General features: G+C 42.0%; 1 protein-coding gene across 9 annotated transcripts in view; it reads right to left on the bottom strand.

The window, feature by feature from the left end:
• Window positions 1–26581, bottom strand: part of CCDC171 (coiled-coil domain containing 171) — a 184417-nt gene that overhangs the window by 92171 nt on the left and 65665 nt on the right. For all 9 annotated transcript variants that reach the window (XM_033085312.1, XM_033085315.2, XM_033085309.2 and 6 more), the window contains 6 exons: window positions 26260–26448; window positions 15893–16397; window positions 15024–15140; window positions 3420–3646; window positions 2530–2709; window positions 269–454 (listed from right to left, as the gene is read on the bottom strand). In XM_033085312.1, the coding sequence (XP_032941203.1) occupies window positions 269–454; window positions 2530–2709; window positions 3420–3646; window positions 15024–15140; window positions 15893–16397; window positions 26260–26448 (1404 nt within the window). The remainder of the gene's footprint in view (window positions 1–268; window positions 455–2529; window positions 2710–3419; window positions 3647–15023; window positions 15141–15892; window positions 16398–26259; window positions 26449–26581) is intronic.

The raw sequence follows: 26581 nt of genomic DNA, 5'->3' as shown, positions 1-26581 counted from the left end.
TTGCAAATACCTTGTGATAGCTAGATCTGCTGTCACTTATGTCCCCTGTAAATTTCAAACACTTCACATATATTAGTGTAGACCACCAGTTCAAAGAGCAGAAAAGTGATGATGAAGAATCTTGAAAGTGTTTCTGAGTAACCTAATATTTCAATGGGCTATGCAGTATGTGTGCATTTACATTTTATTTGTACAAGAACTATGACATTTGGCTGATTCAGCAAAAAATAAATTTCAGGTGCCTAGTTAAGAGCAATAATTGTCTTACCTTTACCGATTCACTTAAGACTTGGGTTTTATCTGCTTCTTCACTGGATTGCAATTCTAGTTTATTATTTAACTCCTGTAGTTGTTGTGCTTGTTCATTCAAAAGCAATTGTGCCTGATGCTCCCGATGTAATGCATTATTTAATTCTTCACATACATTTTCGAACCTCTCATGGGTGAATAATTTCTGATAAGAGAAATAAATTGTGTTTGATTATGTAACTATATTTACCTGTTTACATACTTGACTTCCCAAGTTCCACATGTGAACATACTAAATTCTAAAACAAAAGCATGCTAAAGGTTATTATTTATTTAGGTTTTTAACTCAAAGACAGACCACCAAGCAAGAAAATGGCCAGACAACTTTATTCCCTGTATTTTTTCAAAACAGCACTCAGGCTACTGCAAACAGTACACATTTGCTATTCATTCAAATTAACAGCCTAGATTGCAAAAAACCAATATTTAGAAGGAAATATGCAGATCAATCTCCCACATTTTACAGCATATCTTGTTAACCATTGTAAACATCTTCCTGAACTCCTTCTCCCTTTCCAAAAGTGTTCCAGAAAGACAAAATAGTTCTTTAAGGAAAATCATTGTCTACATTTGAATGGCAATATAAACTGCGATAATTTCTTCCAGTTTTCCCAGAACTGTAAGCAATAAAATCCAGTATAAGCAAAACTGAACATATATAATTTTGTCTGAGTAAAAAGAACTCAATACTTTACCAGCTAGGAACAGGAAAAAGAATGGATTTGACACCATCTGTTAAATAGTCTCTGTTTGGAATTGTCTCACTTGGGACACACTGACAAGTCTACCAACTAGGCTTCAGTATCATTGTTGGTCACAGCTACAGAAAACATTGCTTTTTCAGGGCCACAACTGTTTTAGTTGCACTGTGTACCTGTTGTTGAGCATGTATAAGAATTCTTAACCATTCACTATCTCAAACAGTTCAAACACATGTTCAATTCTGAATGCAACCTACAAGAAATATGCATAGTAGGAAAGGTGTTTAATGAACCTCCAGCATGCCAGAGCAAGACAAGTTTCTTCCCCTCCAAGGCCTGAAGGCACAGTTCTGTACATATAACAGGGGTCTAACTGAGAACCCACCAAACGGCACCAACCCCTCAAACACCATGTCCATTAGTCACAATAGTTGTGTCTTCTTGTACCTGTTGGACAATGCTATTTACAGGTTATCAAATGCACAGTGTTTAAGTACAGTAATTTCACGATTACAAGCCACACTGACTATAAGCCACATCCTCTGGGTGTCAGCAACATTTTGTTCTTTGTTCATACACAGGCCGCACCCAATTATAAGCCGCTCTGTCGTTCACAGCGAGGATCGCTGTGCAACTTTCACAAAGTGGCCAATTAGTATCAGAATCGCAGGAACACAGCGTTTACTGGCTCGGGGCCATGCGGGCTCAGCACGGCTCCCCCTCCCCTGCCGCAGAGCTGCCCTGGCCCGGCTTGGCTCCCCCTCACCCCCCACGGAGCTGCCCCGGCTGGGGGCTGCTGCGTGCTCGCATTTCCAATTGGCATATTTCTGAATTTTTTTTCATATATTAGCCACTCCCAAATACAAGCTGCACTTCTGGGTATGGAGCAAAACTTAAGTCAAAATGGTGCGGCTTATAATCGTGAAATTACTGTAAATCGATAATTAACAGCTAGTACAGCTGGGATCAGAGGAATTTGGTGCATATATGCTAGAAGGAATGTAGAAGAGGACCTTTCTTCCTCCTATAAACTTAGTCCTTCAGCGGAACAGCCACACTAAAATTTGCATTGACAAGCTCAGGGCATAACCCAGTATCAAAGATACAGTAAAATGTCTATCATAATATTCAGAAATATCCACAAAGTTTATACTACTTGAAGTTTCATGAACATACTTATTTGATACCCTCATGGCACCCATCTTTACTTTGCTGAAGTGAAATCTGTAAATGTTTTTTAAGTATATGAATCACATCAACATTTTCAACAAACAGAAGAAAACCTGGTTGCTGAAGATCAAACATGTAATTTACAAAAACATCTCATTCTACAAATCAAAAAGAAAGTCTTGTGGAAGGGAAGCCTTTCTAATCACATCTGACTTCTAGTTTAGTGACACTTGGAATGCAAATCTTCTGGAAAATTATTTTAATATTAGAATGATTTTATACTTATTTTTCAAAAGAACACAGAAAATCACATCTTATAAGCAGTCACCTCTAAATCTAACACACTTACTTGCTTAAGCATATTTAATTGTTCTTGCAGGCCCTGTGCTTTGTCTGCTTCTTTCTTCATCTCACTTAAATTTGATTTGAATTCTGCAAGTTGTAGGCGCAGTGAGTGGCGTTCCACTTCTGCTGTATGAAATCTTTGTGTAAATTCAAATATTTGCTTCTGCAAGGATTCTACGTTTTTCTGTTAATAATCAGAAACAAAACCATGTGCTTTAACATGAACTATTTTAGCAATAAGAGTTACATGTAACACCTAAGCACATTAGATAAAGCTCTCATTTTGTCCACCATCTCTAAGAAAAGCAAAAAAGTGAACCTGTTCATCTACTCTTGAGGGTAACTAAAAATTCTGTTTTCAAGGAAGTACCATTTTAATGTAAGGCCCACAATAAAAGACCAATTATTTCAGAAGGTTTCTCTGATTATGGGGAAGAAGGCTATCTTTACTGAAAGGTAGAACAGAAAGCATGAGAAAGCAAAAAACAGCAAAACCCAAAACAAAATAAAAAACAAACATACAAAACAGACAAAAAACCCCCACCAAACAAAAAAACCCCAAAAAACCAAAAAACCCAACCCCATAATATTTAGTTGAAGCCAAAAGCAAGTTAGTCTTACAAAGCAAATAAAACTTTGACAGAACTCTAAAAAATGCTTTTTCTTGGATACATCAAATATCTTCTTAAAATTCTCTGACATAAAATTAAAAATATATTCATGCTCTAATGTTTCTGGGTGTTAGGAAACAAGTTTTGGTGTCTATGTAGTTGACTTCAATGTAGCAGTCTTATAAACTGAAACAAAATTAATGGTACTACCAAGAGACCTTCATCCTAACACTTAGGCCATGAACCTACTGCTTACACGAAGTAGGACTATAATTATGCATACCATACTGGATATTCTGTCACACAATCCAGCTTCCAGGGCCTGGGTATTTATTTTATTAAGTCCATGAGCCAGGCTCTGTACTAAGGACTCTTTCTCCAGATAAGTAAAGTGCTTGCTGTGGTCCAATGGAACAGTATCCATTATAACATTCAGCTTGTCCATAAGTTTCGAAAATGAATTCCTGGTTGCATTCAGAAGTAACTTTCTGGAAAGCCAGGACTTTGTACCTTGAAAAAAAACCCACAAAAAACAAAGACAAACAAAACTCTCAAACAATCAATCAAACAAAAAAAAGCCAACAATAACAACAAAACCCAAACAAAAACACAGAGAAGAAACATCAAGTAGGTTATTAAGTTTCAGTTTCTTTGAGTGAAAAAACCCACAATAAACAACATCTTTAAGATACTCAATAGAAATTTTCCATTAAAGACTGAAAGACAGTTCAAAGGAATATCTCAAAGAGAAACTTTAAGACAAACTGTGTGTATTTAGCAATGAAAATTCTACTTCTATCAATTTATGAATGGGAGGGTAGGGTAAGATTCTAAAGAATAGGATGGTTTGTCAAAGACTACTTGTCCAGTTGTTATTATGTTCTCCAATACCATACTTCTAAAGACTTTCTTTAGTGTCCAGTTTCATAATTCAGAAAACATGCAAGATGGATGCAAGCAAACGGATGTTAGGTCAAGTAAGTCAGAAGTGATAGCACATAGCAAATCAATTTCTTGTAATATTTACAACGCAAATTTCTGAGGGTTTCCTGATTTCTCTTCCCTCCCCTCTACAGATATCTAAATCATTTGCTGTTCAGAATTAGTAAGGCTTGGTACCTTAATGCCATACTATTTATATTCCGAGACAAGAGAATATAATTTACCTTATTCCAAGGCAATTAAAATTTTACAGCTACAATTACGTATTTCCCCACAGGATTTTGGTAATCATCCTTCTCATATAATGGACTTAAGGCCCCAGCACACCCAACATGTCCTGCTTACTGCTAGATTCGTCAGGTCTGTAATTAATAATTGTGTTTAATGTTGATAAATAAAATTGTCAGTGCTCCTTCCACTAATTGGTATTCCAGATAACAGTTAATAGGTTTATTTATGCCTTAATAAAAGTCTTGTAATTTAGTTTTCCCTCTGCTAGGCAGGTCTTAATCTGTCATTACTTGTCTTATGATACTATCAGCGTAAGATGACAAGCATGGAAGAGCTTATTTACATTCAGTAGTACAGCAGATCTCCTGTTGCTGAAGTGAACTAAAACATTTACTTAAGAGTATAAACAGAAAAAAATAAACCTGTCTTAAGTTAAAGAATTTCTGTTTCTAGACTATAAAGGAAAAAGCCAGAGGTACAAGGCAAACATAACATATTATTGATAGATTTTTATTACAATTCTCATTGTAAAGAAGATCATTTACATGTAAGGTTGAGATTTATCTGTAAGCAATAACAAAAAAAAGCGCATGATAAAATCAAATATTTCCTTTTCACAGCCATTTTCCTGCTTGGTTTTCAAACAGCACCACTCCAATGAGTACATGCCCTCCACAACCTCAGAGACTAGTAGATCTGCCTTTTCTGCATGACTGAGTTAGCATCTTTTAAGTCAAAAATCTTATGGGGCATTTTTATCTTGCACTTTAACTAACTAAACATCCTTTGCAATAAAAATAATATATATTCTTTTCATACCCAGAAAAAAACTGCTATTGCAATGTTCTGTCTACTTTGGCAAAGAATTCTCTCTTTTCCTTTGTTGCTTCTCTATTACTGACCACATAAAAGAAAAACCTACCTTCATCAATTTAACTCTTATCAGAGATTATCCTGTCATACTTGTCTTTCAACTTCAAAGACCCTCTCTTTTCTCCAGTCAAAATGCATTCACTGGTTGATTGTTTAGTTAAATTAATCTAAAATTAAAACTAGAATGTTTTTATGGCCTTCCATGTAAGACGATGCCAAAATCTTCTCAAAAACTGTCCTTTGTCATGATTTTTGGTATATATCTGTTGTGGGCTGGGGGAGGTTTAGAAATTTTTCCCATTATTATGTTAAGCTGGCCGGGGTGGCTCCCCTTTTAGCCGTTAAGTGCCCAAGACAAAAGGATGGCTGGGCGGGCCCTGATTTTCTTGATGGCTGAAAGTGGAGTGCTGCTTTTGTCCTTTGGCGGGTGAGGGGACACTCGCAGCTCGTGGGTTGAACTCGAGGAGAGAGGTTGTTTTCTCCATCGTGGGATCAGTCTCCTGGACTCGGACTGCTAAAGCTTCCTGCTTCTGAGAACAACGCTGAGAACCGGGACGCCCACGGTGAGCAGAGTGCTTTCCTCACCCTTCTCCCACCTGGGACGGCCGGCGCCGCCTCGCTCTCCCTGCTTCTGGAGCAGCCACGACTGAGAGGCTGCCTGCCCTGCTCCATCGGAACTCTGCGGACGAGGAGGGGCATCTGTGACTGGAAAAAGGGACTGAGACTGAGTTTCGTTCTGTTCTGTCACTGTTTCTTTTTCTTTCATATAGCTGATGCTGTTTTTGTTTGTCTTGTAAATATATCAGTAAAGAACAGTTATTCCAAACCCATACCTTTTTGCCTGAGAGTTCCTGAATTTCCTTTTCCTGGCAATACTGTCCCTTTAAACCAGGACAGATCTTGGTGCCCAACGTGGGGCTCGAGGTTAAGGAATAACAGTTCTTCAGTTGCCTGAGATTGTCTTTTTGTGTGCTAGCAACATGTGGTCCAGCAACATGTGGTCCAGTTTAATCTGGTTTGGGCTGCATGTGTTCATACATGTATCTCTCCCATTTGCAAACCCTTACTGTAACTAAGGCTACTGTGACTGTTATCGAACTTGCTTTATGGGTTGATAAGGTGAGGAATTCATGAATTTTTAACTTCCTTTGGAAGGCGGGTACATGGATTCAGGGATACCACACAGCAACTGCATGTTTTTGGGATTACTTTAATAATGGCACCTACTGTGAGGGAATAATACCAGAGGAAATTTTCTCCCAACCCCTCACCCAAATTTTTGGGTCTACCCCACCAGTTTTTGAAGGGGCCAGATTTCCTCTAAATGCTAATGATATCGTACAGTGGCTGGTGTTACTGATAGGCTTGTCCTATTTAACATTAAGAGATAACGGGGGATTGAGCTGGATAACAACTCTGATACCTACTCCAGGAGACAGGGATGCTGCCCCAGAGCCTGACCCTGCCCCAGAGACTAGGGATGCTGCCCCAGAGCCTGACCCTGCCCCAGAGACTAGGGATGCTGCCCCAGAGCCTGACCCTGCCCCAGAGACTAGGGATGCTGCCCCAGAGCCTGACCCTGCCCCACAGCCCACCTCAGAAAGAAACTACTCGGAGTGGGTAGGGGTTCTAATGAAGCAGATGAGTAAGATGAGCCAGATGATGGAGGAGTACGTCGCCCGAGCTGGTGAGAAGCCCTGCCATAAAGGGTGAGAATCCAGTGATGCTGTAGTGGAACCCATAGGTGTTACATCTACCCAGGTTCCAGCTGAATTGCAAGGGCACTCACAGCCAGCAGCAGTTGCCCCTGTAGAAACTAGGAAGTCTAAAATGAAAGCAAGGTACCTAGACAAAGAGGACCAGAGAGGAGGGCCCTCACAACCAGCAGGGGAGCAACAGGTTGAAATCATCACTGAGTCCCTGTCTTATGAAAATCTCCGCAATCTGTGGAAAGATATTGCACGACGGGGACGGGAGGTTTTGACAACTTGGTTACTTCGGGTCTGGGACCTCATGGGTACAGGTGTGCACTTGGATGGTACAGAGGCAAGAAATTTAGGATCCTTGTCCCAGGACTCAGGTATGGACCAGATATTCGTAAGGGAGCCAGGCCCACTTCCCCTCTGGGAGCGGCTTTTAATGAGTGTAAGAGAGAGGTTTGTCAACAAAGAAAGAATGCAGGAGCACCACAATAGAATGCATTGGAAAACCGTTGAGGAAGGGATCCAACAGCTGAGAGAGGTGGCAGTACTGGTGGTACTCTTTGGGAGGGATGGACAGCATGACATTGACCCTGACAAGGTCAGGTGCACAGGTCACATGCTGTGGAACCTGGCAAACCGAGGGCCATCTCAATACACCACCTTCATTGCAATGATTAATGCTGATGAGCACCGAGAAACAGTGAGCTCTGTTGCTAACAAGCTTAGGGATTTTCACAGTATGATGAATGGTGTAGTGCAGGCCCAGGTTTCTGCCGTGGTCCAGGAGGTGAGGGGGATGAGGGAGGAGATCAGGGAAGTGAGGGGGATGAGAGGTGACATAAGTGAGATGAGGGAGGAGATCAGGAAGATCAAGGCAGCACCAGTGCAAGCCTCATACCCCAAGGTTACAGCCCCACGCCCCTCAGCTAGTGGAAGAGAGTACACCCCACGAGCTGACCTATGGTTTTTTCTGCATGACCATGGGGAAGACATGGGAAAATGGGATGGGAAACCCACTTCTGTCTTGGCAGTACGGGTGTGTCAACTCAGGGAGGGAAATGCTAACCGAGGGAGCTACACTAAAGTGAAGGTAGCCTCAACCTCCCATGACCAAGGTGCTGAGCATTACAGAAGGGAGGATGATCTGTCAGACCCACTTGAAGGAACCTCCACTATGTATGTTCAGGAAAGGAATAATAGCCAGGGCTAGAGGGGCCCTGCCTCTAGCCAGGGAGAGGCACGGGATAACAGAGTCTATTGGATGGTGTGGGTCCGATGGCCTGGCACATCAGAACCACAAGAATACAGGGTATTAGTTGATACTGGTTCACAATGCACCCTAATACCATCAGAACATGTGGGGGAAGAGCATGTTTCCATTGTTGGGGTGACGGGGGGATCACAGGAATTGTCTTTGCTGGAAGTTGAGGTGAGCCTGACAGGGGAGGGGTGGGAGAAACATCCGATTGTAACTGGCCCAGAGGCACCGCCCATTCTAGGCATAGACTTTCTCAGGAGTGGCTACTACAAAGACCCAAAGGGATACAGATGGGCTTTTGGAATAGCTGCTGTAGTGGCAGAGGGCATTAAGCAGTTGAACACCTTGCCTGGACTGTCAGAAAACCCATCTGCAGTGGGACTCCTGAAGGTGGAAGAGCAACGAGTGCCAATTGCCACCTCAACAGCGCACCGTCGGCAGTACCGGACAAATCGAGATGCCGTGATTCCCATCCACAAAATGATCCGTGAGCTGGAGAGCCAAGGGGTGGTCAGCAAAACCCACTCACTCTTCAACAGCCCCATCCGGCCCGTGCGCAAGTCTGATGGAGAATGGAGATTGACTGTGGACTATCGTGCGTTGAACGAAGTGACTCCACCGCTGAGCGCTGCCGTGCCGGACATGCTGGAGCTCCACTACAAGTTGGAGTCCAAGGCAGCAAGGTGGTATGCCACCATCGACATTGCCAACGCATTTTTCTCCATTCCCCTGGCAGCAGAGTGCAGGCCTCAGTATGCCTTTACATAGAGGGGCATGCAGTACACCTGGAATTGTCTGCCCCAGGGGTGGAAACACTATCTGCCATGGACTGATCCAGGCTGCACTGGAGAAGGGTGAGGCTCCAGAACACCTGCAATACATAGATGACATCATTGTGTGGGGGAACACGGCAGTGGAGGTATTTGAGAAAGGAGAAAAGATCATCCAGATTCTGCTGAGAGCTGGCTTTGCCATTAAAAAGAGCAAAGTCAAAGGACCTGCCCGAGAAATCCAGTTCCTGGGAGTAAAGTGGCAAGATGGACGGCGCCAGATCCCCACTGAGGTCATCAATAAGATCACCGCAATGTCTCCACCAACCAGCAAGAAGGAAACACAAGCTTTCCTAGGTGCCATAGGCTTTTGGAGAATGCACATTCCCGAGTACAGTCAGATTGTGAGCCCTCTCTACCTGGTCACCCGTAAGAAGAACGATTTCCACTGGGGTGCTGAGCAACAGCAAGCCTTTGCCCAGATCAAGCAGGAGATCGCTCATGCAGTGGCCCTTGGCCCAGTCAGGATGGGACCATAGGTGAAGAATGTGCTTTATTCTGCAGCCGGGAACCATGGCTTGTCCTGGAGCCTTTGGCAGAAGGCACCTGATGAGACTCGAGGCCGACCTCTGGGATTCTGGAGCTGAAGCTACAGAGGGTCTGAAGCCAACTACACTCCCACAGAGAAGGAGATCTTGGCTGCCTATGAAGAAGTCCAAGCTGCCTCAGAAGTGATTGGGATGGAAGCACAACTCCTCCTAGCATCCCAACTACCAGTGCTGGGGTGGATGTTCAAAGGAAAGATTCCCTCTACCCACCATGCCACCAACGCCACATGGAGCAAGTGGATTGCCCTCATCACACAACACACCCATATTGGAAACCCAAATCGCCCTGGGATTTTGGAGATAACTACAAACTGGCCTGAAGGTGAAAATTTTGGTCTCGGCAATGACGAGGAGCAGGAACAAGTGAGTCGTGTTGAGGAAGCCCCACCGTATAACCAACTGCCAGCAGATGAAACACGCTACGCTCTTTTCACCGATGGCTCCTGCCACATTGTGGGGATGAACCGGAAGTGGAAAGCAGCCGTATGGAGCCCCACATGACAGATTGCACAAGCTACCAAAGGAGAAGGTGGATCAAGTCAACTTGCTGAATTCAAAGTTGTTCAGCTGGCCCTGGACATTGCTGAAAGAGAGAAGTGGCCAAAGCTCTACCTTTATACTGACTCGTGGATGGTAGCCAATGCTCTGTGGGGTTGGTTGGAAAGGTGGAAAAAGGCAAACTGGCAACATAGGGGAAAACCAATCTGGGCTGCCGACGAGTGGAAAGACATTGCTACTCAGGTAGAGAAGCTACCTGTGAAAGTTCGTCATGTGGATGCCCATGTCCCCAAGAGTCGGGCTAATGAGGAACACCAACACAACGAGCAGGTTGATCAGGCCTCAAAGATAGAGGTGTCACAAATAGACTTGGATTGGGAACACAAGGGAGAGTTATTCCTGGCTCGATGGGCCCATGACACCTCAGGTCATCAGGGCAGAGATGCCACGTATAAATGGGCATGAGACCGAGGGGTGGATCTAACCATGGACAGTATCTCTCAAGTCATCCATGACTGTGATACGTGCGCTGCCATCAAACAGGCCAAGGAGTGAAGCCCCTCTGGTATGGTGGGCGTTGGTCCAAATATAAGTACGGGGAGGCCTGGCAGATTGACTACATCACACTGCCTCAGACCCGCCAAGGCAAGCACTACGTGCTGACCATGGTGGAAGCCACCACCGGATGGTTGGAGACCTACCCTGTGCCTCACACCACGGCCTGGAACACCATCCTGGGCCTTGAGAAACAGGTCCTTTGGAGGCATGGTGCCCCTGAGAGAACTGAGTCAGACAATAGGACTCATTTCAAGAACAGCCTCATAAACAGCTGGGCTAGGGAACACGGCATTGAGTGGGTGTACCACATCCCCTACCATGCACCAGCAGCTGGGAAGGTCGAACGGTGCAATGGCGTGCTTAAAACCACATTGAAGGCACTTGGTGGGGGGACTTTCAAGAACTGGGAAAGTAATCTACCAAAGGCCACATGGTTAGTGAATACCCGAGGCTCCACTAACGGAGCACGCCCTGCCCAATCTGAGCTCTTGAGAACACCAGATGGAGATAAGGTTCCAGTGGTACACATGAGAGGTATGCAAGGGAAAACTGTTTGGGTGAACTCTGCCTCCAGCAAAGACGATCCTGTCCGTGGGGTGGTTTTTGCTCAAGGACCAGGTTGTACCTGGTGGATGATGCAAAAGGATGGAGAAACCTGATGCATACCTCAAGGAGACCTTGTTCTAGGGTGAACTATCTATGGTACTGTGTCTGTAACTGCATGTATGTATATAATTTAAAGGTTCTAATTCGATGTAGTATGTTAGCATGGAAAAAATTTGGGGTGGATAATGTTGTGGGTTGGGGTAAGTTTAGAAATTTTTCCCATTATTATGTTAAGCTGGCCGGAGTGGCTCCCCTTTTATCCGTTAAGTGCCCAAGACAAAAGGATGGCTGGGCTGGCCCTGATTTTCTTGATGGCTGAAAGCGGAGTTCTGCTTTTGTCCTTCGGTGGGTGGGGGGACACGGGCAGCTCGCCGGCTGATCTCAGGGAGAAAGGTTGTTTTCTCCTTTGTGCGATCAGCCTCTGGACTCGGACTGCTAAAGCTTCCTGCTTCTGAGAACAACGCTGAGAACTGGGACGCCCACGGTGAGCAGAGTGCTTTCCTCACCCTTCTCCCACCTGGGACGGCCGGCGCCGCCTCGCTCTCCCTGCTTCTGCAGCAGCTGCGACTGAGAGGCTGCCCTGCCCTGCTCCATCGGAACTCTGCGGACGAGGAGGGGCATCGGTGGCTGGAAAAAGGGACTGAGACTGAGTTTCGTTCTGTTCTGTCACTGTTTTTTTTCTTTCATATAGCTGATGCTGTTTTTGTTTGTCTTGTAAATATATCAGTAAAGAACTGTTATTCCAAACCCACACCTTTTTGCCTGAGAGTTCCTGAATTTCCTTTTCCTGGCAATACTGTCCCTTTAAACCAGGACAATATTGACAAAAGGATATCTTTAATGAGCTACTGTTCCTTCACTTTTCCCAGTATTTCCACTTACTATCTTAGCTTGTGAGATTGTTTGGATGTCAGAAAACAGTGTTTTCCATATATGCAGTACCTAGCATGGCAGTCCCTTTCCCTAGGTCTAGAATCTCATGTTTAACTGTATCAAAAGTAAATTTAAAATAATAATTTAAACAACTGTGTTGTAGCATTTTCAAATTATCATTCCACTTCACAAGCACTTCCCTTAACCAGTACAGTTCAGCATCCACAACTTAAGGTATTTTCTTGGGATAGGGATAAATAGTCATGTCCTCCATTGTTTTTATGTAGAGTAGCTTTGAATAAATAGATGGAAATATTTCAAAGTAAGTTAACTGATTGCTTTGAAAGATGAAAACATATATCAACTCCACAAGGAACTGTATCTATAATAACTGAGAGGAGAATAGACTGTTTAAGTATATATATATATATATCTTAAGTACCTGCCATGAAGAATGAAAGAATTACAATAAAAACATTAAATTATGTACATTATGATGTGTCTAAGAAATTATTAACAAAAATACAAGTATACAACAAAGTGCAATTAAGTAAATTTTTTAAAAAGTGCCAAATATTACTTCACTGAAAGATAAAAAAACTAATTATTATTTATTCTCTTTTGGTGAAACTGAACACTAAGTCAGCAGGATTATCTTCGTACTATGCTAGACTAAAATGTTCATGTCAAAGCTTTGTATATTTAACAGTTGGTGGTATTTGTATTGAAAACATTTGCCATTACAGTCTCTGGTTTATCACAGGACAGATTTTGTTCAAACAAACCTAAAATATAACCTTACATAACAACCCAAAGCAAACAAAAAAACTCCAACACTGCAATGAACTTGCACTGAAACTGAAGCACAGAGATCATACCAAGACGTGGTGGAATGAGACCCAAAGTAACTAACACTATGAAGGGAAACAATCATCAACACCAAAACAAAACCATTTATTTAAAAGATCAAGAAAGGTACTCTAATCAGAGCGTACAAACCCAAATGTTCCAGCGTCACCTGAGTGATCTGGACTCATTTTTTTCAGCTGCCTCAAATGGTTCCCCAGAACTAAACCATCTTTAAACGTAATTTCTAAGACACTAAATCATTCCATCTATATGATCCAGATAGTACCTTCTTGAAGTACTCTCTCCTCTGATGTATAGTCTAATATGGAACTGCCATTATTTAAAGATATTAAAAGATTGCCTATTTATAATTGTTTAAGAAATTCAACATCATTGAAGTCAATTTGAAGATTTAAGTCCTATTTAAAATATTACTTATAGAACATATGTAATTTTCTAAGTGTGGAAGCTTTCAAATATATTCCTTCAGAGCCTAATTACTTCAATACTTCCGGAAATTTCATGTCAAACTTTAAATTATTTATTACTATTTTTTGAACCAAAGATTCTTAGGAGACTTGATCTCATGAGCAACAAGTAATACATGAGCAGTCAGACCTTGAGGTTCTGTGGAAATTACTTAAAATAGAGATAAGATATGAAAGAATCACCAAACTGACTGTGGCCGTAACATTCCCAGTATGGTTCTTCCTAATTCTCAAAATCAAGCCTGTGTTGAGTGCAGAAATATCTAGTAGAGACCAGCAGAATTCTCACATATTTCAAACTGGCAAAACATCATGACATTTAGGGTATTCTAACCAGTCACTTCAGCACATCCATGCTGTTGCTGCTGCATTTCTCTCAATTCTTCAATTCGCTGTTCGTACACAATACTCTGTATATAGGAACACTTGCAGTATAAATCCTGTAAATACTCTAAAATACAATTCAAACTTTGCTTTGTAAGGATACAAATTTACTGAAAACAGGATGACCAAAAAAGAGAGCTTCTGAAACTGAATCAAAACACTTTTGTTTCAATGTTTTCTGGTCTGGGTTTGCTATTTAAGCTTCTGAGAAATGAATCATCTTATCCCTGTCTTGCTACTTCCTTTTATTCATATAAATTATCCCTCCTTAAACAGCCTCTCTTCTGTGACAGAAGTGTTGGTATTTCAAAATTAAAAGTTACTAAAGAACTAAGAATGGTAGCAATGCAGATGAAAAAAGCAAAATCTTACATCAGTTCTCACTGCAAATAAATTAAGGAAAGTAATTAATAACTGGGAATCATGAAGTAATATTTCCAGAAACTGACACTACAATTTTTCACAGGCATAGTAGAATTCTACACAACCAGACAACACGAAAATTAGGAAATCCAGACACAAACCTAAGCATAAACTTAGAGAGGGAACAGTGTAAAGACCTAAAATAAGGACTGCTATACATTGTGTAAACTGAGAGCATTTTATTTCTCTCTCAAAAACTGCAAGATAGCAAGTAAAAACCATGAAAATATTATCCATTAAATTCATTGTTTTCGAGATTTGGAACTACCAAGTTCATATCATATAAAACACAGTAGGAAATTATTTCCTTTCAGTCAGCAGCTGTAATGTCCCAAGTCGCAGATATGTCAGTTTTATAGCCTGCACTTAAGAAATACACAAATCAAACAAAATCAAAATTACATAGATTTTCTCTATGAAAAAATATTAAGCTGAGCTCCAGGAAAACACTTCTTGAATATTAGACCAGTGGAAAAAGATAACTAGGAACCTTGGAAGAGTTACTTCATTGGAAGCTTTTAGAAACAGGTTAGCCAAATATCTATTTGTGTGGTGTAGATTATTTTTAATATCTCACAATCAAAGAGGCAAAACAGTACATATTCTTTCTAAAAGCACTCTCTAGCCTTCTGTTCCCATGACTCTATATACCAAAAGGATAAAGTATTGTATCACCAATTAAAGAAAATTCAATCTGTTCTATCAATACAGCTCTCAGGAGGTTTGATCCAGAATAGCTTAATAAATTCTAAAAATGGAGATTATGTAACCATCCTGGTTATTTTTTCAATGTTCAACTACAAGAACATACTTTTAAAATTACCTGGTTTGTTAACAACATTCTGCAATTCAGCAACGGAACTGATTATTGCAGCAAGGAGGTTGGAACTAGCAAACCAGCTGAGTGCTTCCATACAGTCAAGGTCTTCCTCTTCACAACCTGCAGAATAGAATTGCAGCTACCAATATAACTGAATAACTTAGATGAGGCACACTAGTTTCTCTTTCAGAAATTGACTAAAGCTGAAAGTACATAAGCCACAGATTATTTTTAGGACAATTTAGACTGCATTAAATATGCTTCTACAAGTACTAAACCAGAAAAACAGATGAATCTTCTGGTTTGGAAAGCATTTTTGGACCATTTTTCCTTGTAGGGGGATGCATGAGCTGGTTTGGTAACAGAAAGGGACAAGAAGACTACATAACCTCTAAAGGAAATCTAGAAATCCTACACTAATATTTTATCTGAATCAGTAAGAAATTGTTGCATTTTTCAGTAGGAAATAAGTACTACAAGCTATTACTAAAAGAAGAGAATATACTTTTTCGAAAAATACTTTGGTGTAGGAACACCACCTTATGTAGGAATGTTTCAAGTAATGTATCACATAGAGCAGATGAGGTAGCACCTAGCTCTGAAATCTACAATGAAAATATTGAGGATATCAAACAATGGGAGTTCATGTATGTAATTGCAATTTTACTTGCATTGCTAAAGCAGACTAAGCGTTTTCTTTTAGGGGAAGTTACATTTATCAAGTTATCTAAAAACTACAAATTCAAAAATTACATCTTTTAAAATGTCATTAAATTTGTATTCACACCCTATTACAAATAATATTATTATATGTTATTTGCTAACATGTCATTTGACACAACATTTATCAAAGAATAAAAAAATCAGCTTACTTGACAGATTACGCTTGCCTTTGGATTCTCCTACACAAACTGGAATTCCAATGCCTTCTTTTAAGCCATTTGTCCAGGTGAAGAGGGAACTAGAAGACTGTGCTAAAACTCTAAGTCTGTTGGCTGCCAAAACTGCAATCACAGCTCTTCGGAATACATAAATCAGGCCTTGGGATTTTCTTTTCTTTAGTTTTGCTTCATCTTGACTGTTTTCCTTATCATCAGAGAGAGCATGAACTAGGGTCCTAATCTTCTGGTTCACTAATTCATAAACATTCACCTGATCCTGAAGAAGGTCTCTTTGGAAGGACATAGCACACAATCGGCCATACAGAGGGTACAGGGCACCTGCCAATAGTGCACAAGCTGCCAGGAGTGAGGAATGCTCCTTCTGAAACTGTGTTAACATCTTTTTCACAGAGATGCTTTCAAGAGCCAATTTCTCTTGACTTTTTTCAAGGACATAAATTTTTTCCTTATTTTTCTCTGCTGTTTCTTGGTACTCCTGGGATAAGTGGGGAAAAAAACAAACATAACTAGAAGAAATATTAACAAGTTTTTCACTTAACAAAATCATTTTTACCTAGAAAAAAGATAAAATAAAATAATTTTTTCTTCACATTCAAGTAACACACTAAAGGAACAAATAATATTAGTAATGATGATGAACGTATCTGTCCTAATAAACAGTTAAACAACCAGATATATGAAAACAAACAGTATTAGCAAAGTTTGCTCAGTATTCAGTAACAAATGGATTTCTGGTTCCTGATGATAATCCTTAGTATTCCAGTAGCCTGCACCTGGTTGTCCACAATACAACCAATTACATGCTCCAATTTTAGAAGGAACATCATTCTACAAAGTAGAAATAAAGTTAGTATAAGGGAGAGGAAAAAATAAGGAAGGCTCTGGAACATAAATGTAGACAGATTGGCAGCAGCTGGAAAAGGGGAAGTAAAGGTGATCTCTTAATTACTTTGTAATCAACCCCCTACTTATTTATTCACAGATTAATTAGGTCTCATACAGAACTGAGTTTTCAAAAGAACAGTATAACATAGATGGTGTTATTTTGCCCAGTGCCATTACAGATCTATTTAAGTTGCAGAATACATTTTTTTCCTCTAAATGCCCTGAAATAGAGAGAGAGGGAGATTTAAAATAGCAAACTGGTATAGAGAAATGAAGACGGTAACAAGTCCGGAAATGTCAGCACTACAGTTAAGAGGACGCAGTACTGGAATCAAGACACTATGCTGGGAGCTCTAAGTGATCTCAGAGACTTAAACTGGGTTCTTGATGCATGAGAGCCTGCTGTGATTGAAATGGTGACTACATTTAAACAGGCTCCACCAGTATAGGGAGATAATAAATTTTAGGCACTCTGTTCACAAGGAATGTATAAGCTCAAGTTAAATGCCAATGCTTCAGCTACAATACATGGTCACAAAAAGGCAAACATGGATGGAATTACAAGCCCATATGACAAAGAAAACTGAGGATTTTGCTAGGTTTCAGATACCTCCCTTAGAGCTATAGACAATTTTGTTGAACACGGAGTGACATTATTCCCATTAGCAGTGGTTTAAAAGGAAACAAATGGTATAATCCAATCATATTCCCCTGTGTTCTATTTGGTACAGGTCCCAAACAAGTGGTGAGCAAGGCACCCTAGCTTCTTTTCCCTCCTCCATTCTGCACAAAAGAGAAGAAAAAAAAATATACACAGCTATCTCTAGAATGAAAATAGAAGATTCTTCCACGCATAGAGATGTACTAGTCAATTCAAAATGTCTTTGACCAAATAAATATTTTATAATTTTTTAGGAAGGGAAAGAATTTGTAATGCTATTAAAATACTTCAAGTGATACAAAAATAGAGTAGGCCACTAAAAGATTTAATTTCAAAATGCAATTTACAGGCCACATATGTCACTTTAGTATGCTGAAATAAAGTATGAACATGGACAATACTTTCAATGCTACTGCATTATTTACAGTGCTTTATTTTTATAGATAAAAACCCTGATAGCATGGCTGGAAGGAACTGAGAAGGTAAGCCAAATTTAGAAAACAACCAATGGTTTCTGGCCATCACAGGTGAAAGGCCAATATCTAAGTAAACAAACTGTGATCCCTACAGGGCTGTTGGACAGCAATACCAACATTCAGTGCTCTTGCTAATTAAAGTGCTTTCTTTATCCTTTTTGTGATACAGTATTATGCAAAAGTAAGTAAGATAACCTCTGACTTCAGAAATGTTAGTTTTGCAAAAAAATAGACCTTCTTCATTTTACTGGCTAATAATTTCTTTTGCTATATCAGACACTGTTTCTAGAGTTTTCTTCAAAGCTTAAAAGCACAGCTCTTGAAAGAAACATGGACTTTCCTTCTGAAACATTGGCAAGCTGGTTTTCTTTGGTGTTTGAGCTCTGAGGGGCACCTCACTGGGCTGCAGAGCTTCATAAATTCCAAGAATCCTTAACAAAATAGCAGGTGCTACTAGCAAAACTATTCTTTCCTACTTCTTACAACACCCTTACCCTTTATTCTGGCATGGAAACAGAACCGAAAACTAGAAATATAATGACACAGAGACTTCAAAAGGTTTTTCTTTTGGAGCTCTGAGAATAGATGGCAGTAGAAGAGAGAGGGCCCATCCCCACATGTACTAAAATTGCCCCCAGGGAGGGCAAGCAAGCAGGAATGCGATGAACTGAGAGGGCAAACAGGGCATGAGCCATGGCATCATAATACTGTTTGCACAGCCAGGGCAAGCAGGAAGGGCATTGAGGCACTGCCAGCTCAAGCACTTAGCTTAGTTGATGATATTCACTCTCAGTGATAGAGCTCAGTTGTGGTGTTTGTTTGGACAAAAGTTACTTCCTCTGTGCAAATCAGAAAGGATGGGGCAACCCAAACAGAGTGCCCATGAAACCATGCAAGAGTCCAGGTCTCAGGCTGCAGGGAATGATGGAACCTGGCACTGCTCTCAGGGCAGCAGAGGCAACAGCTGTGTGCGTTATGATCAGATGGATGACTTACAAAGCCTGACGACTAAGAAGTATTAGGGAGTCTAAGGAAGAGACTGAGTGGTGGAGCTGTGCTCTACTGTATCTCAGACAAATGCACCCACTGTCCACTTCACATGAAGCAACGGATTGCCTCTCACCACCAGGCAGCAGGGGACCTCAGAGACAAGAGAGTGGGAACAGGTTTCTCCTTGGGGGGAGAGGGGGAAAGGTGAATCCACACCCAAGCTACTTCACCTTCCCAGGTGTCCTTATACAACAGTTATGGGGCCCTGGAATCTCTGAATTAGGGAAATGAGAACATGGATGTAAGTCCACCTAGGCTAGACCAGTTGTCTAGGACAGGGCACCCTACCCCCTACATCATGACCTTCTCAATTAAGGAAAAAAGAACGGTAGTAGTAATTGTCAATCCACTTTTTAGAGAAATGGAGAGCCCAATATGCACCCCAGAATTAACCTATACAGAAGTATGCTGCCTCTATGCAGCCCAGATAAGAGACACCACCAAAAACTTCCCAGTGGTACAGCCACTCCTGTTTACCAGGTGAGTAGCAACAAAGTCCCAATAAAAAGGCTGTGAATGTCAAGAGGGACCCCAGGGCCTTGGGATAATTTGTCAAGGGATCTGGAGCACAAGCTATGCTTCTGTTCTTCCAGTTGCAGGCAATGATGGGGCAAAACCCAGGAAAATCTCACAGGAGAACACAAGGCTTCAAGAGTGGTGTTACTATGAGAATTTGTGGGGTTTTGATCATGGGTCAGTTTACATGACATCTGTGACAACAAATGAGATCCTCCTGCCTCACAGAGGGAAAAGGATCTTAGCAGGGTTCAGTGAAGAGCTTTAAACTAGATTTAAAGGAGGACAGGGACAGGGCCAGGTTCAACAGAGAAAAGGTGTGGGAAGGGGGAAATTACAGTGACCACCCAAGCAGCAAAAGGAGGCTTAAGAGGGGATGCCTGCAGAGTGTACCAGCATCCAAAGAGGTAACCAGAAGATAGACTATGTACCCCCATTAGGATATCGACACAATCAAATACTTCCATGAAGTGCCTGTACACCAGTGCACACAGAATGGGGAACAAACAGCAGGAACTAGAGATCTGTGTGCAGTCAAAGGACTCTGACCTTAGTAATTAGAGATGTAGTGGGAGAGCTCCTGTGACTGGAATGCTGTAATAAAGGGAAGGTTATTTAGGAAGAGGGTGAAGTGGTGGAGTTACCCTCTCTTGAGGCAACACCTGGAATGTATAGAACTCTGGCATGGGGTGGATGATGAGTGAGTCAAGAGCTTACGGGTCAGGATAGAAAGGCAGATCATTAGGTGTTTGCTACAGGCCACCTGAGCAGCAGGAGAAGGTGGATGACATCTTCTACAGGCAGCACAAAGTCACAGACACTGGTTCTTGTGGGGGACTTTACCCCGACATCTGCTGCAGAACCAGTACCATGAAACACAAACAGCCCAGGAGGTTCCCGAGAAGCAGTGATGACAACTTCCTGTCACAGGTAGTGGAGGATCCCACAAGGAATATTGTGCTGCTTGACCTCATACTAACAGGGAAGGCCTTGTTGGGGATGTGAAGGCTGGGGGTTTCAGCATCAGGGAAAGAGGAAGCAGAGCAGCATGTAAAATGGTAACCATGGACTTCAGGAGAACTAACTTTACCCTCTTTGAGGATCTTCTTGGAAGAATCCCACAGGAAGAGCCCCTGCAGCGAAAAGGGGCGCAAGAGAGTTGGCTGATATTCAAGGATAAGTTCTTCCAGGCTCAAGAACAACACATCCTGATGCACAAGAAGTCAGGCAAAGGGGTTAATAGACTTGCATGATCAAATGAAGAACTGTCATTATCCAGGCAAGAAATACACAGGAGATGGAAACAGGATCAGGCCACTTGGATTGAAGATAGAGAGGTAGTCAGAGTAAGTAGAAATGAGACAAGGAAGGTCATAGTGCATCTGGAATTTAATGTTGCCAGGCACTGTCAAGGACAACAAGGGAGGTGATCTTCCTCTTTGCAAGTGCTGGGTCCTGCACCTGGGGAGGAGCAGCCCCAAGTGCCAGCACAGGCTGGGGCTGAGCTCCTGCAGAGCAGCTGTGTGGGGAAAGACCTGGGGCTCCTGGTGCATCACAAGCTGTCCATGAGCTGGCAGTGCTCCTGTGGCCAGGACAGCCAAGGATATCCTGGGAAGAGTGTGACCAGCAGTGGAGGGAGGTGATCCCTCCCCTCTACTCAGCCCTAGTGAGGCCACACCTGGAGTGCTGTGTACAGTCCTGGGCTCCTCAGCACAAGAGAGACAAGGAGCTGCTGGACAGGGTCCAGTGGAGAGCCACAGGGATGATCAGGGGTCTGGAGCTTCTCTCTTATGAGGAGAGACTCTGGGAGCTGGGTCTGTTTGGTCTGGAGGAGAGAAGACTGAGAGGGGATCTCATCAATACACAGAAATATCTCAGTGGTGGGTGTCAGGAAAGTGGTGCCAGACTCTTTTCAGTGGTGGCCAACACTGATGGATGAGGAGCAATGGCCAAAAACAAAAGCACATTAAGTTCTACCACAACATGAGGAAAAACTTCCTTACACTGAAGGTGGCAGAGCACTGGAAAAGGATACCCAGGGAGATTGTGGAGTCTCCCTCTCTGGCGACATCCAAAAACTTTGATGCATTCCTGTGTAACCTGCCCTATGTGACTTTGCCTTGGCAAGGGAATTACATTAGATGATCTCCAGAGGTCCCTCCTAAACCTAACAATTCTGTGATTCTGTGATTCTCATCAGTGTCTCCAAGTATCTAACGGGAGGGTGTCAGAGGATGGATCCAGGCTCTGCCCGGGGCTGCAAAGCAATAGGACAAGAAGCAATGGGCACAAACTGACATAGAGGAAGCTCCGCCTGAACAAAATGAGGAACTTCTTTTCTGTGCAGTGACCAAGCACTGGCACAGATTGGCCAAAGAGGTTCTAGAGTGTCCCTCACTGGGATATTTAAGAACAATCTAGACAAAATTCTGTGCAAGGTTCTGTAGGATGACCCTTGAGCAGGGGAGTTGGACCAGATGACCCACTGTGGCCCCTTGCATTCCAACCCATTCTGTGATTCTGTGAGTCAGTGATTCCTGTAGTTCAGTTGTTTTATTTTTCCAAATATATATATATATATATATATATATATATATATATATACATACAGTTATACCTATAACCAACATCAACAGTCCTGTCCTCCCTTTGCTGTGTTTTAAGTACATGGACCAGACATGCCTACCAAAGGCACCTGATAGGTCAGGACCAGTACAGTTACAAACACTTCTCTTCCTCCCTTTGCACTGATTGTAGTGACTTCTCATATAATTGCCATATATTCCATCCTCTATCTAATTCACCTGCCTCACTGTAAAAGGCCTCCAACCAAGAAAAAAGAAACCTAACACATTTTTTTTCTCCCCAGGGCACTTTTTCCTATTCCTATTTAACAAACCTTTTATTTTTCTGTTGAAATTGACATTTTAAAAGTAGTTACAGTATTTTTCTTTCACAATATGTTTCTGCATATCAGAACAAAACACTTCAATTTTAAGTGATTGCCACAAAAAATGGGGACATATTAATAAATGTCTATATAATAAACAAAAACTGTTAGTTAGAATTCAGAAGACATTTCCTATGAGACTATAAATAATAACTAATTTGTGTGAAGCTAAGGAACAGGCATAGTAACACTTTCAAAATGGCACACTATCAAATCAAGAGGACTAGACTCCTGCTGCAAAAGGCAAAGAAAAAGGATATGCATTTTAAGCTCCATTGACTCTCCAAACATGGAGACCACTGACAAAGAGTGGTATATTCAGAGTGCCTTGTTTATTGCTGATCCGTGATAAGGCTACTCTGGGAATTTCTGTCCTATAGAAAAACAGTAAAACTGCTTTCTGATTACACCATCCATCTGATCTACAGTACCAGCTGTGAAGTAGCACCGATTAACATTCATAGATCCTGCTGTGGAACCAGGGACCCTGAACACTACTGGCTGGGGACAGAAGCAGTAGTATGTGTCACTGCCACAAAAACCTCCAGATTTTACAGCATTTTAATTATAAGGAGACCATTCTGAAAAGCCCTATCTCTCTACTGCAGTTCTGATAAACCAAAACAATAATTTTCAAGATGCATTACTTATACTGCTGTGCAGTTAGAGCTCTCTGTTAACTCTTGAGAGTGGGAATTGACACTCCATGGTTTGCTTTCACACATATCTCAACAATTTGAAAAACTAAAAAAGTCTCAACACAGGACCTTTGAGGAAAAAATATCTAGAAGTAGTCATGGAACACTAGTTGAAGATAAAATTACAAATAAAAGGAAGCATCCTATGATGTATCATTAGGTTGGTGCAGGACAGCAAAAATCACTTACCTTCCCTTTTCAGAATGAAACTAAATTCTACAAGGGGTTATTTCACTAAAGTGCTTGCAATTAACACTCAGATCTTTGGATGGAAAATGTAGCAAATTGCTGCAGCTTCCTTGTAGTGCTAGAATGTCCTAGAGTGAGGAGACCCCCAGATGTACAATGAAGTACTAGCAAATTATATTCCACTTGTACTGATTATATGTTTCCTATAAAATTTAATGAATAAAGCTCGTGAAAATAATTAAATTTAAATATTGCATTCTGCATCTTTATGTGATCACTGGAAGTTGGTAAATCTTAAAGATCCTTTGAAGATATTCTGTAACTTGTGTCACATTTTTTCCTTGTTTCTTTGGAAATAAGACTATGATATTAGTCTGTCTACACACCTCTGATCAAACAAAGCACTGATCTTGCAGACAAATATGGATGGCTCACTTGCTCAGAATGCAATAGGTAAAATACAGTACAGGCAGTCAGGACTAGGACAGCCCTAACAGTAGACATTTATGGACCCTATGGATGCCAGGAAAGGAAAGGCTTAATTTGGTATCTGCAAATTGAAAGTCAGCCACAAATTAGAAATGGAGAAAAAAAATTCAACTGTCTTCTTGGCAGTTTGCCACTGTATGGTATGGAAGACAAACTGGAACATGAGATGGAAGAGAGAGTGTTGAATCATCTAAGTGTACACAGACATTGCCCTACCTAGATTACAAAACTACCAGCTTACTCTCCAACATTACATAGCGTGTGCTAAAAACATGCCCAGATGTTTCTAAGGGAAAATATTTCCCTTTTAGTGATTCGGTAACCCTGCACAGCAAGCTGACAGGTGAAGTTTTTTCTGAAAGACATGCCTAATACACACTCCACAAGAAAGAGAAACATTTTCAGTACATGTTTTACATCCTGTCTATACAATTCAGCTGCAGAGACTGGGAGGTTCAGCATGATCACAAAGAATGGTGCAGTTCCGCAGAGCACCTATTTTTCACAAAAAAAAAAGAGTTTTTAAAGACATGATCCATCATCCATAGGAGGAAGAAACCTAAATTGTCTAACTCCACTTTTTCTTTGGGAAGGAAATGTAATTTTTAAAAATAAGTTTCCACCATTCTTTTTGTTGGCAAATGAAAGCCATAAGCTGAAACTACATGATGTTGGGGAAATGTAATATAAATCTGGATGCCACTAATTCCACTCATGCTTTTAGCCTTGGCAATATCCAAAGTGAAATGTAAATATCAAGAAAAAAAAGGCTACAAAATTACAACTCAATCCTAAGAACTCAACATAAATTTCTCTGTAAAAAGAATACAGTAAATTCACGAATACAAGCCGCACTGAGTATAAGCCGCATCTCTGGGTGTTGGCAAATATTTCGGTTTTTGTCCATAAATAAGCCGCACCCGAATATAAGCCGCTCTGTCGTTCGCAGCGAGGACCCGCGTGCAATTAGTAACAGAACCGCAGGAGGGCGGAGTTTACTGGTTGAGCTAAGGCTGTGCAGGCTCGGCCTGCTAGGGGCTGCTGACGGGGCCAGGTGGCCCAGCCCGGTGCTGCTGCTCGGGGCTGGCCGCCGCTGGCACTGGGCTCGGTCACCCCGGGTCGGCGCTGCCCCGCGGTGGCAGGCAGGGACGGAGCTTCCCCCGCTCCTACGGCAGCGGCGGCGGGTGGGGACGGAGCTTTCCCGCGCCCGTGGCGCCAGCGGTGGGCGCGGACAAAGCACCCCGCCTCCTCCCCGAGCCGCGGCAATGGCGGCGCGCACTTCCCCCCCCCTCCCCGGGCCACGGCAATGGCTGCGCGCCCCCGCCCCCGTCCTCCCCGGGCCGCGGTAATGGCGGCGCGCACCTCCCCCCCCCCACCCCCGGGCCACGGCAATGGCTGCGCGCCCCCCCCCCCCCATCCTCCCCGGGCCGCGGCAATGGCGGCGCAGGGCCCCCGTCGGCTCCCCGGGCCGCGGCAATGGCAGCGCGCCCCTCCACCCGTCCTCCCCTGGGCTGTGGCAGAGGAGGGAAGAAGAGAGCTCTCCCACCTCTCTCCCCGCCCCCCGTGCTGCCTGCAGGGAGCCAGGGCAACACAGTAACACTGTAACAATCGCGGAATGCCGGCTTTTACTGGCAGGTGCTTGGCTCGGCACCCTGGCTGGCACGTCTGGGGTTGTAAATGTCAGAAAATTATTCACATATTAGCCGCCCCCGACTATTAGCCGCACTTCCGGGTTTCCACCAAAATTTTTGTCAAATTGCTGCGGCTTGTATTCGTGAAATTACTGTACATGATAAATGTATTTTTCAGCACACAAAGACTTCCAAGACTAAAACCTGAGTCAAATATAGCATTCTTCAGATGAAGTAAGTTGCAGGTGGCAGTCACAGGTAACAAGGCATACCGGTTCTAGAATAATAGTGAACATTTTAAACTGCAAATAACTTATCTAACTATCAGTACCAACTTTTGACCCACTGCTCATTGTATCATCTGTGTAACAGCATCCTCTAATACTGTTGAAATCTACCACTGCTAATTGGTTTTTAGGGTCAGAATGTATATATCTGGATTTATCCCCAGATGACACCATTTTACTGTAACTCTACACAGTCTTTGCAAAGCATGTCACTGAAAAAAATCACTCCTGCACTATATAGTTCTTAAACCAAACAAATTCAATCTTACAGCCTTAGCATTCTCGAAAAAAAAATCAGTAGCAAGTGTAAGCAAAATTAACTTCTAGAATGTTATAACAAAGACATTTATTTCTTATTACAAATTAAATTAAGACCAGCACAGAATTTGCAGGGGTGTTTTTTTTTTATTTTAAACAACCTTAAACTGGATAGAGGTTCAAACTACTGAAATAATCCATTAAATATTTACAAGAAAAAAAAAATCAGAAGTTCATAGCACCATACCTGTGCCCTCGCATGAACTTCCCCAAGGAGACCTGAGTACTGCTGCTCCAGATACTTTTTTTCATTCTGCCAACAGCTTGCCTGTGCTTTCATCTGTTCAGCCATTTTGTTAAAAGCATCTTCCTGGCTCTGCTGAAGCTCCTTCATAGTATTGGACTTGTTTTTACAAACATATTCCAGGTGAGATATCTGTGTGACAAGCATTTAAAAATAAAATCTTTTACTTCTCTAAACACCTTTTTACTATATTGTGCCTATCAGTTTAATCACAGATAATCCCATCATAAAACCTAAACTGCAATTTCTTCAATATATTCATTAA

This window comes from Catharus ustulatus, chromosome Z (genome assembly GCF_009819885.2).
Source record: "Catharus ustulatus isolate bCatUst1 chromosome Z, bCatUst1.pri.v2, whole genome shotgun sequence".
NCBI lineage: Eukaryota > Metazoa > Chordata > Aves > Passeriformes > Turdidae > Catharus > Catharus ustulatus.
This window is presented reverse-complemented; position numbering and strand designations above follow the sequence as displayed.